Source organism: Accipiter gentilis, chromosome 6 (assembly GCF_929443795.1).
Source record: "Accipiter gentilis chromosome 6, bAccGen1.1, whole genome shotgun sequence".
Taxonomy (NCBI): Eukaryota; Metazoa; Chordata; class Aves; order Accipitriformes; family Accipitridae; genus Astur; species Astur gentilis.
Window position 1 is genome coordinate 4,795,261 of NC_064885.1, and position 12,846 is coordinate 4,808,106.

Sequence of the window (12,846 nt, forward strand, 5' to 3'; positions counted from 1 at the left end):
ACACATCCAAATTTTATGTGGGTTTATGGCAGTTTCTCTTAACTCTCCTCATACTTGGTGACATGTGTCACTTCAGACACAAGCCTAAAATGTGTGAGCAGTTTTACTGAATTTAGAAGATCCATGGGTACACAAGTAACATGCAATTGCTCTTTGCAGATTAAGGGCCTAAATTATTACATTTTTAAAGTAAAAGTTGTATTCTCTACTCTTTTTAAAAGTGCTGTAAAAATACTGAATTAACTTCTGAATTTAAAAGTACATATACACTCAAATACAAGGAATACTTTTTAATTCCTGAAAATCGAATACTAATAGAAAATGCATACTTATGCATTACTGCAAAGTGTGATGGTAAGGTACATGGCTTTGAATAAAAAACTGATTTAACTATTCTATGAAAAATAGCATCATGCTTCAAAAAATAAACTTCTTTTCTGTACTTTATGGTACAGACCTAAAACCTTTAGCCAATTTCCTCATACATAAAATACTTCACAAGTAAAACAAAATTATTATCAGCAAAGTATTATAAACAGAAAAAGTATATATTAGCATATTAGGTACAGGTAGTTTGCCATATTTATTTTCTGATTAATCTACTTCTAGAGTAAATGTCTATGTATTACTGTATACATTGAGGATCCTACACAGACTGTTCTGTAGCATTAGTTGCTGTCTATCAAAGTTACTTACTGGTGCATATAGCCTTTAGTGGCATATCAATATACCACATACTTATGTGTATAAATAATATCAGACATTACATTTATTTTGATCTGGCAGTTAACCACATGCAGCTGTTAAAGCTGTTGGTAAGAACAAAGCACAAGTATCTACCACAGCTAGACTAATAGATCAATTCACTTTTTGTGAGATACATCAATTACATGTGTGACATTAGAGCAGCTTCTAGTTCATTGCTGTTATACAATTTAAACTGTATTGCTAGCGCTACGAAGCCTAATGGCCACCACTAAGTGACATACTTGTAAAATAAAGCCCCATAAAACTGACATTTCAGTTTATGAAGCCAGTTTTGGTGTTGCATAGGATTTGAGACTGTATTGTTTTGCTTTCTGTCCTCTCTTGAAGATAAGCAACCAATACCCAGAGCTAAAGCTGTAGAAAAAAAGTAAGCTAAGAATGGAGAACAGGAGATACCAGGGTAAGCCTCCGCAGTACTTCACACTGTAGCAGTACCAGTCACAGGCTAAAGGAGTCTGAACTCCTTGCCGGAGCCTGAAGGACAGGGCTGAGGTGAAGGACAGGGCTGAGGTGAAGCCCGCCAAAAATAACGGACCAAACGGTCACGCTCTCGCGCCTGAGTGAGCGAGAAAAGGGCGGGAACCTTACAAGGCGGCAGCAGAGCGCCCGCCGCTGCTGGCACAGGCGCCCTTGGCCGCGGGAGGCTGTCGGTGAGGGGGAGGCTGTCGGTGAGGGGGCGGCTGTCGGTGAGGGGGCGACCGGCGCCGCCGGCAGCGGCCCCGGCCCCGGCCCCGGCCCCGGCGTGGTTGGAAACTGCCGGTCCCAAGTTGGGGAGAGGGTCGCGAGAAGGGCAGCTCGCAGGAACGGTGACATCGGTCCTCTGAAGGATTTAATTGATTATCTCTGTGCCCGTGGAACTAGCCCACGTGGTGGCATGTTCAGCACTTTTGAGAACCCAGGGCAGGAGCGGAATACCCACAAATGTGTGAACACAAACATGGATATAAATAAAAGTATATGCATTCTTCATGCTCTTTTTCTCTTCAACCACTATTCTGGGTTTTAAGCGTGGCTGTTTTCAACCGTGTAACTTCTGACTGATTCCTGTGTAAAATCCTAGCGCCCTGCAGGACTGGAGCCTGTCCTGTTTTTGTAATCCTTCAGCCTTGGAAGGCTTTGGCGAGCCACGTTACACTTCTTAACTATGCCTTTGCGGCTTTGATAGCTAGACTTGATTTCATTTACGTTTTATTACTGCATATGTTTTTCAGCTCATAGCACACATTCTAAGCCTTCAGAGGCACTGCAAGATACTTGTATGTAGTACATAAAACCAGTCTGAAGTCTTAATAAAGTAAATATGATCCTACATAATTTTTGCAAGTGTAAGTATTGGCAAAGCACAGGAATAAGGGATTGGTCCTAGTCTTTAATCCAGAAAGGTGAAAACTTCTCAAGTGTGCATTTATGCCACAAATTCGTGGGTGCTTGTAATGTCCTGGGAGACCAGGAGTTAAAAGCTGTTTGGAAGTTAACTTGCTCTAAGGGTATAAAAGAAGCCTCCGTGGCTTTAGTTCCTAAACTCATGTTTGGAAATGCACTGTATCTCTCCTAAGAAAGCTCTTCTTAGGAGACAAACTTCTTGCATGTTAAATGAGGTAAGTGCACAAACAATCTCTGTATTTCATTCAGCATTTTGCAAGGAATTATAACCATTACAGTACCAGCAGCAGTAAAAGATAAAACTATATGTATTGGCACTGCATGCTTGCATTTTGCCGTTTACTCTTCAAACTGCTGCAGTGTTTAAATTCAGCAAGCCAAGATTCAGAGCGCAAGTCATTTTTTCAGGCAGCGTGTAAATAGCTGTTTTGGCACCACCGCTAAACAGACTGGGGTCAAAGGACAGTACAGACCGTCCAGTGCTGTAAAATACAACTTTACTGCTTTGTTTAATAAATTACTTACTATGATTAAATATCTGACAGCTTCTAAGTACAGCAGTAATACAGTTGAATGTTTAAGTAAACAGTCTCTCTGTATTAACTCGCTATAAGGTTCAGTAAATCTGTATGCATAAGCTGAAACATAGAGAGCAACTTTTGTAGGAGATATATTTCTGGCAGAACTTGTCTAGATAAGTCCTATGTTTAGCTTTCTTTTCGTAGACCTACAGTCTATCAGCCTGGGTTACAAAGCCTCTCCCAGGCACTGGCCAAATACTCTGTCACTAGATTATAATATTAATAAAAAAGAATTGTTCAATAAATATTCTTTATTTCCTTGCAATGTAACATTTTTTATATTTATATCGTGTGTCAGATACTATTGCAAATACTTCTGTCATTTACAGCAGTAAAACTTATTTTCCATTATTAAGACCTTTTATTCTGAATGTTTTGATCCTCATGATGGAAGTCATGGCTGCTCTTTTGCTTAAGTTTCAGAAGCCTATCTAAATGCCTTTAGAGATGAAAGAAGTCAAGTTGTTGTCTAAGGGTTTTTTTGGGGGGAAAACACAACTATTGTCCCATGGTGGTCTATCTGTTTCCTTTTTAATAAGAGATTGCAGAAGTTAGAAGGGTCATCACTGGCAAAGTTGTTTCAATGTGTTATAGGTCTGTGTTAGCAAACCCCAAGATAGAACTAGAGCCAGGAATACTATGTCAGTCAGTCATGGATAAACTGCACTTTAATTTCAGCTAGCGTTCCTTCTAATCACTGTTCTTCAGCTATTATTAAACAAAAAAGGTCATACAAGCAACAACATGCTTTGAGGTACTCGGGTGTTCTTGTTTTTTTAAGATGAAAATAATTGAAGTTTCAACATTATGTGTTGACACAGAGCCAAGATATGATTCATATTTTACTGGTTTTGCTCACTTTAAGTCATTCTGCCCTTGTATACTGTAATGTTTATGTAACGTAAAACATACATGAGTATACTTGTTACACCTAGTTTGCAATGCAAAACTGTTAGAAATATTTAAGTGCATTTCCATGTAAATGAAGTTTACATTTTAAAAGTCTTTTCATACTATCGTTAGTACAAGGTTTACCTATATATCGTATATTAATAGAGATTGCCTGGAGAAGTTAACTTTTGAACTGTGTAACAGTACCATTAACAGACTTGGAGGTATTACTAAATATGGTAAATGAAGGGGAGGGCTCCTTGAGAGGGAGGAGTGTCAGGTTAGCAACTCCCCGCATTGCAACGGGAGTAAAAAACTGTTAGACAAATGTTAATTCACTTTCAGTCACATCTGACCTGAACAGGCTTAAAGAATTTCCTATTAAAAATAATACTTTTTTTTTTGAGAGAAAAGTTTTACGTCTTCATTATTTTCTGTTTTGCTTTCAGCAATTCTTAGAGCTGCTGAAAAGCATGACTTCCTCTTCTGTTGTTGATAAACCTCCAGTAAGACGGGTTGCTATCTTCGGGGGAACTCATGGCAATGAGTTATCAGGGGTGTTTTTGGTCAAGCACTGGCAAGAGGATGGAGCTGAAATTCAAAGAACAGGAGTGGAAGTGAAACCATTTCTTACCAACCCAAGAGCTGTGAAGAAGTGCACTAGATACATTGACTGTGATCTGAACCGTGTTTTTGACCCTGATAATCTTGGGTAAGAATAGTTGTACTTTCTGTTGTTTTACTTTTCTGTTTGTTAAAATTGTAAGGAGCTTCCTTTCCAGATTAAAATGTTAACACAAGTTCCACTACCATTTTAACTGTGCAGTCACATAACTGAAATTACTGACCTTTAACCCAAAAGGAACAAATTGCATGAGTGTGAACAGATTAATTTTAAAAGTATTGCTAGTAGAATGAGTCTCAAACCAACACATAATCTTAAAACATAGCATTTCAAATTAGTATTAGATCAGCTGTATTTATGTAAACTTAAGTATTGCTGTTCTGAGTTTCAAAGTCATTATTTCACACATGTCTTCTTGTGTAATTCAGCTTTGGAGCTTTTCTGAATACGATTATACTTGCAGGAAGATGGCAGATAAAAGCAATTTAAAGGTAGACATCTGAGTATCTGAAAGAATGCCATACAAATCAGGGAAGTGTATTTAATTTCAGTTACATACAGTAAAAGATGAAAACTTGAAATTAGCAAAGTTAAAAATATAGCAAAATGATAGGCAAAAAGTCTTAATAACTTAACTGACTCATTATTTTAGAAGAAATGCAATCTGCAGTTACTGTGAAATAGTAACTGATTTTACATTTTTAGTGGAATTTTATGTTTCTCTGCTTTTGAGATATCTATTCCAGACATGTACTTTGCTGTATAAACATTCTTATACTTGGTATAGTTGCATGCTAAACAGGTAATTATGTTTCAGAAAGGTCTTAGTGGTAAAGGTAAATATCACTGAAAGAAGTATGTATCCTGTATTTTGTAAGCATGATTGTTCTTACCCTGCACATCCTTTCATCTTAGGATTTTGTTGTTTATTATATATAAGATAAATGGACTTTTCAACACGTAAGCATTGAGGCCATTCTTTTAATTGTTTACTTAGGACAAATGTATGAAAAAAAAGTGGTTTTGTTTGTTTTCAGCTGCTTTGAATATGGAACACTTGAAAAAAATAGCAGATTAAGACACCTGCAGGTTGTCTTCATTTTTAAACTAATATTCCTCAATAAATCCTATTAAGTTCCCCAGTCCTATTACAAGACTACTGACTGTTTAGAATACCTTCAGCTGATCCCTTTAAGTGTAGGCCCTTCAAGATTACAAATGATTTCACAAAATAAGAAAAAGGAGAGTGAAATCCCAATACTACTGGAAGTAATGGTGGAAGTCCCATTCACTTTGATAAGAAATATTAATTTAACAGTCTTATGTGAAGAAACCTTGAATTCCAAAAACAGAACTATAGAATACAAAGATAGATTATGTGATATACAAAATCATAAAAATAGAAAAAGGAGCTTGAGGGGCTTACATAAAAATTCTAATCCACCTCACGTTCTACCAGTAGATCAACTGCATGTAGACATTCCTAATTATTATGTCTTGCCATTTCTAATACTCCAGCAGTGGTGATCCCCTAATTTTCCTCAGCAACCTCTTCTGATGCTTAAATATACATGCAGTTAGTAAAGTGTTTTGTTAGTATTTAGGAAAACTTTCTTTGGGCAAATTAATACCAGTATTTCTTACAAAGCTAAAATATTACAAAGCTTGAGCTTTATTGAGAAAGAAAACTGAATTTAGTGCAAAAGATACTAGGTGAGTCTATATCGTACTTGGGTAGTATCCCAAGCCTGTCATCAAAACCAGATTTGCTGTCTATGCTGAACAAGTCTGAACCTACAGTAGCTTTGTACCATGTTAATACGCAAGACATGTCTTTGAGTCATACATCAGTTTCCTATAGAGCCCTTATATAGACAGGAAGCAGATCTCAGACATTTCCTTAAGCTAAGACCATTTTTTTAAGGTGTAGTACAGACATAGTCACCTGAGATTACAGGTATTAAAACTTCGGAGGAATAGATTTGAGGTAGCAAAATCTTCTATGAGCTTTGAGGGTCAGGAGGGCTCAAAACAATAGGTTGTAAAAGTCTGATCAGAATATGAGAAGACAAGAAGTAGAGCAAGTTACAAAAGACTTTGTGAGTGATGTCCAAGGTAAAAGGGCATGGATCGATAGCCGAATACCATCTTCAGTAGGAGGTGGATCCAGTCTTGGAAGTGGTTTAAGTTGTTGATAAATTTTGAGTTAGTTTTCTGCATAGGGGGAAATTTTGGGATGCAAATTAATAAGAGAGGAAAAGTAAATAGTCTCCAGCTAAAATCAGATTAAAAAATTCTTACTACCTTTCTGCACAAGATACATACTAGTAAGACCGGTTTAACAATCATACTTGCTTTTCTCAAGCACAAATTCGTCGAGTTTTAACAGTCTGGTAATTAAATAGGGGATTTCAACTCCAGTCAATTATGGAATTAAAGTAAAAAGAAAAGGGTATACATATTTTGTTGACTGTAAAGCCATGGAATGAGTTTACTAATTTCTTTGTACTGATATTAACAGCAGGACAGTGGTGGAAGATATTCCATATGAAGTGAGAAGGGCTCAGGAAATCAATCATATATTTGGTCCAAAAGGTAGTGATGATGCGTATGACCTTATTTTTGACCTTCACAACACCACTTCTAACATGGGTGGTACCCTTATTCTTGAAAACTCCAGGGATGACTTTACAATTCATATGTTTCATTATATCAAGGTAAAAGTAATTTAAATGAACTATTAAAATATTAGTTGTAATGTTGTATTACTATATATCATTTTGTAGTTTCTTTAAATACGCTATTTTTTATTCTGCAAAACTGTTTAAAATATTTAATCACTCATAGGATGGGGGTTTTTAATCAGAGATAATTAATAATTTGATTATAATATCAGGTAATTCAGATTTGAACTCATCATAATCTTCATGTATTAAAATGAGTGTTAGTAAGACTGATAGGCAAAGAGGAATGCTTAGAATAACTTCCACGAAAATGAATGCAATTTAATCTGCTTTCACACTGATCTGTCAGGAACTTGGATAAATTTCAGTCACACATGCTAAATAGTTAAACATTAATTTTATGAAATAAAGACATGTAAAAAATAATGGAACTAGGTAATGACAAATGCTCCCTTCATCATTATTTATAGGAATAGTGATATGTCTTTAGAAGCTGTTTGATTCTGCTGTTACTGAAGCTGATAAGTATTGGTAGAATGAGGTTTGCAAAAGTGCTGGTTTAAGCATAATCTGGTTGAAGTCCTAGTGACCTAGACAATGACTGATGAAATTGAGGCTAGGCCAACAGTGGAATTTTAATTTTTTTTTCCTTAGAAATAAGGTATATTTTAACATTTTATTTTTTCTTATTACATGTATGCCATTTAAATGTTTATAAAATTTGAAGATATAGAAAGCTTATGACTAAAATTCTATGAAGAGCAATGGTAGGCAGTCACCAGGAAAGAGGCCTGAAATCAGGTTTCTATGTCAAAAAAAGGTTAAAATAAGGCTTAATTCACAATCTATGTCCCCATAAGAGAATCTAAGTCTAACACAAAAAATACTGTAAAGCAGATTTCGAGTATTTTGATTCTAAGTTTTGGAACACTGATGAGTAGATTTTTCTTCCTGTTAGCAATTTAAGACTAGAACTGTGTTCAGTTATATTAGGAGACAGCAAAGTTCAGTGGAGCATGCCTGGCATGAGTTAATGGAAAGGAAACCAACAAATACAGCTTTGTATGTTTTCTAAAGATGTCCTACTTCTTTGAGGGCCATGAAATAAAGGCAACATATTGAAGACATTGTGTAAATCAATTCTGCATCAGTAATCTTTTGTGGCACAACATTTTAAAATATTTGCATAACAAAGGAATTTTTAAACAATCTCCACAGAACGCTTTGGCTCCAGAACGCTGTCCTGTTTTGCTGATTGAACATCCTAGCTTGAAATATGCAACAACTCGATCTGTAGCAAAACATCCTGTTGGTAAATATGAAAAAATAAAGACTATTTTAACCCACCATGAATTATTTTAAAATATGCCTGTTTCCAGATCCGTTCATTTCATTACGTTATACAGAGTGCTCTGATCACCAGTAGCTGTTTGACAATATATTTACCAAATCAAATGGATATGATTATCTCTTCTTCTGAAGAGTCCTGATTTATACTTGGCTTACAAAATACAGAAGCCAGATGGAAATTCTTAAACTCAGTTAACCCACTGTTTGCAGAAAATATTTATAATATATGAGGATAAGGAAGAAGTAACAGCTTCAGAAAAGAAATGTTTACGTCCGCTAAATAAGCCTTGGCTGAAACACTGGTTGTTAGCCAAGAAGAGGAAAAGAGAAGACATGATAAAGGAAAGGGGAAGTGATGTTCTGCATGGAAGTGGTTAAGTTTTTCATTTATGGAATCAAAACCATAACTATAGAAAAAATCATTAGTTTGCTTTTCATATTAAACAAATAAAATACAGCATGGAAATAGAGGATGAGGAAAAGAATAAGAGAAATGAATATATGTAGTGGCCCTTTCTCTTACCGTAGTAGCACACTCAAAAATGTACATACAGTTCTTTAAACTGATCCTGACCTGTGAGCTAAGTTTTCTGCTTGCCTTAAAAAAAAATAAATCACATAACTTGGTACTTTACAAATCCTCTTAAACATAAACCACAGACCCAATCAGACATCTATTTTTGCTGTGTAATCTAAGCATGTGATATATTATGGCTATATTAATAATATCCTTCATCTGCAAACAGGTGTGGAGGTGGGTCCCCAGCCACAAGGTGTTGTTAGAGCTGATATTTTGGACAAAATGAGGAAGATTGTCAAACATGGCCTTGATTTTGTGCAACTTTTTAATGAAGGTAGAGTAAGTAATGAGAGAATATAGCCTCCTGTGTCATACCAGTGGACTATTTCAGGAGAATATTTTGTAAAAAAATAGATTGGGCTACAACATTTTACAGTTAAACAGGTAAAAGGCAGGGGGTGGGGGTCGGGATGGGGGGGCGAGATGAGGATTGTTCTCTGGATCACCTAAGCGTAGCGTAAGAAAGTCAGAATTCCTATATAGCTCCTTTGGGTAGTTTTAAGGGTATTTCCTCTTTCTGAAGATTCAGTAAGTATTCTTGATCTTAATCTTACAGTTGCTTTGAGAATCTGAAATACATGATATTTGTATAGTAGTATGTACATGGGGAACATCCATAAATTAATGCTAAGAAAATAGTGTTTAATTTACACGCCTTCTGTGCATTATTATCTAAAATTAAAGTCAATAAATTTTGTAAGATTTTGTTATACCTCTGTACCATCTGAAATACATCCTGACAAAAATAGATGTTTAAAATTCTTCGGGAGTACATTTTGTCAGTGGGCTTTTTGTGGTGGTAGAAGGAAAATAATATAATTGTGCATGTAAGAATCTCCATTATTGTGCTGGAATGGTAAAGATTAAATAGCACTGATACCATCAGCACACTCAAACACAGGCCTTTCATTGATTTCTTCATCTACAAAATATATCTTTTTAAGTATACAGTGAAAAGTCACATTTCAGCACCAAATTTAGTTCTGGGTTTCATATGCTACAGTATATGACTGGACCATATTTCTGCAACTTGGCTTTGAGAGGACAAAAAATCTGGAGCTAGACATTTTTATATGTGAGCTAATCACTAGTGTATAAGCTTTGATGAGGTATGACCTAATGATTTAAGCCATTCTAAAAAGAATAAATAATGCATTGTTCTTTTTAACAGACAGTTGTTCATTTTGACATTAAATTACATTTATTCTTTCTAGGAAAGGAATTTCCACCATGTACAATTGAGGTTTTTAAAATAATGGAGAAAGTAGATTATCCCAGGAATAAGAATGATGAAGTTATTGCTATTATTCACCCTAAACTGCAGGTAAATTCTAAAATAGTTTCCATTTGTGGCATTTTATAAGTGTTCCTGTGTTGTTTCTGCTACATCATTGTATATTTTAATAGTAATATTTAAAATTACAATATTGCCAATGGGTTTATTGAATACTTTAGACCTTCCCTATATTAAGTTCTGTCACTAAGGTCATACAGTATTTCAGTAACTGACTTGGGAAGCACTGAATCTAGCATCACTTTTGAACCTAAAACTGAAAAGGAAAAGACAAAAGGGTAGGTTATATTCTAAAATATAAATCTGATTTTGAATTATAAAATGAGGGTCTGTTTTTAATCAACTGTGAGCGTATGCAGTTTCCTTTTAGCTCACCTTTACCATTGAATTCTATACAAGCCTGAAAATGAGGGCCAGAAACCTGAAATTACATACCGAAGATTAAAAGGAATTCTTTTAAAAGCTTTTGCCATAAACTGGAGAGAATATAATTACTGAGCATAAACTCGAGAAGTCACATGAAATATGCAAAAACTTGAAAGTAAATATGTTCTATTTATTTTCTTTCTCTAAGGATCAAGACTGGCAGCCACTGAACAATGGTGATCCTCTATTTTTGACTCTTGATGGAGAAGTAATTGCATATAAAGGGGACTGTACAGTCTATCCAACATTTATTAACGAAGCTGCATATTATGAAAAGAAACAAGCTTTTGTAAAAACAGTAAAAGTGAATCTTACTGCAAAACACATCAGATCCTCAGTCTTAGACCAGAACACTTCTTAAAAGCTTATTACAGATTTTCAGTAGAAAAACTGGATTTCTTCTCTGAAATCCAGTGTCATTCAGTAGTAATTCATGGAATAAATAAATGCAGAATCTAATTTTCAATTTTAATTTAATTAACATTGCTGAGCACTTTTAAGATGAAACATACTGCCATTGTGCTTATTATGATTGTTTACTTGTTCTAATACATTACTATAGATGCAAAGAATAAATATTATTTTTATGAAGTTTATTAGTTCACACTATATAAAAATGATTAAACAATGTACCACATATGAGTTAGTAGCTGTAAAACTTATATCCAGCATCATATAGAAAGATGCTCATCCACAAAACTACATTGTATAAAAAAATTACAGCATTTCTACTTTATAACCCCAAACCTACAATAACCAACACTTTTTTGAATAAGGTGATCCTTGAAACCAATTCTTCAGATAAACATACAAAATAAGAGACAAAGAAAAAGATAGGGAGAAACAGAGTGAGGGTATGTATATTAAAATTATTTTGTATTATCTGCATTCACAACTAACATCCACTGTACTGAAGTGGAAGCCTTAGGATTTGTTCTGGTTTTATACTTATGAACATATAAAATAAGCTAAAACCATATGATTTCTGAGAAAAATATGCTAAGATGAAATGTAAAGCTTTATAAATTTAAAGTATTACAAGACTAATTCAAACTGTTTCTGATTTAACATTAATTTAAAGACAAAAAGGTTGAATTTAGAAAGTATCTAGTAGTTGGAAACATACTGGAGCAATATTCAAATTCAAGGAAAAGATGTGCTTATCCTGTGGAAACTTTTGAAGAAAGTTTCTATTGCAACAGAGACAAGAGAAGTTTACAGCTTTATAACTCTCTAGGTATATCCACCTTACAACATTTTCCAAATAAAATTTTAATCAACTGTTGTACCCCAGAGGTTTTCAATGAAGGCAGCAAGATGAGGTAATTACTCAGGTTTTGATAAAGAACAATGCACAAACTGTACCTGAGTATTTCAGAATAGAAATTAAGAATTCCAGGAGACTTCTCAGAATTTTGAGACTGACTTGTTCTGTATTTGTAGAGATAAAGCCTGTCATAGTAGCTGAAAAAGAGAAGAAAGTGGGGATTTAATGAATTTAAAGTTAACATATTTTACAATAATTAGGGATAGAGCAAACATTAAGAACTTTGCATAAGGATACAATAATTAGCTATTTACTGGAAGATTTGTTGTCTAGATAACCCCCAAATTATATGTTTTGAAAAGTGATGTCTTCCTTATTTACTACTAAGCCAAAAACCCTTTTTCCTATTTTGTGTAACTCTTACAGCAATAAAATAAAAACACAGGACAGAATGGTTATTGAATTACAAGTTTTATTTCTTTAATTTAAATAAACATTGTATAAAAAGTACAGCATTATCTGCTCTAGTCATTATTCATAGTGTTCTTGACAAAACCCTTGAGATAGGAGACAGTATGTGTGATCTGGCAGGGTTCTGTGGCCACAAGAGGAGAGTATTTTCTCAGCAAATAACTTCTAGAAACAACGCCCACAGCTTCTTCCTCAGTTTTATTATACAGTTTTGCACCTGGACAATGGCACAGCACATTCCTTACATTTTTTTTTTTGTGCCTTCTCTGTTTTATGGCTACACCTACAGCATGACCTCAGTACAGCACAGAGATATCTGAACTTGTTTTCAGTGACAAGTCTACCCATAGCAACATGGAGTACAGTGCAGGCTAGTTTATTCTGGTTCCTGAGTATATGTGAAGAGGTATTTTTTTTGTACAAAAACTGGCACTTGTATCCATACGGAACTGCACAGTCCTAAGGCAATATTCTTTGTTGGCAGTTTTGCCAACAATGCAAAATTAACCAGCAAAGATGAAAGATT

The 12,846-nt window shown here is 34.8% G+C and overlaps 1 protein-coding gene across 2 annotated transcripts in view; it reads left to right on the forward strand.

Annotated features, from left to right (window-relative positions):
* ASPA (aspartoacylase) overlaps positions 1 to 12,311 on the forward strand; it is a 57,398-nt gene extending 45,087 nt beyond the window's left edge. The window contains exons 1-7 of one of the 2 annotated variants that reach the window (XM_049803150.1): positions 2,304 to 2,366; positions 4,073 to 4,335; positions 6,770 to 6,965; positions 8,151 to 8,244; positions 9,029 to 9,136; positions 10,077 to 10,186; positions 10,731 to 12,311. In XM_049803150.1, coding sequence (XP_049659107.1) covers positions 2,304 to 2,366; positions 4,073 to 4,335; positions 6,770 to 6,965; positions 8,151 to 8,244; positions 9,029 to 9,136; positions 10,077 to 10,186; positions 10,731 to 10,943 — 1,047 coding nt within the window. In that variant the 3' untranslated portion in view covers positions 10,944 to 12,311. Of the gene's footprint in view, positions 1 to 2,303; positions 2,367 to 4,072; positions 4,336 to 6,769; positions 6,966 to 8,150; positions 8,245 to 9,028; positions 9,137 to 10,076; positions 10,187 to 10,730 lie in introns of those variants that run through there. The other variant, XM_049803151.1, reaches the window with a different exon arrangement.
* Positions 12,312 to 12,846: the final 535 nt, after the last annotated feature.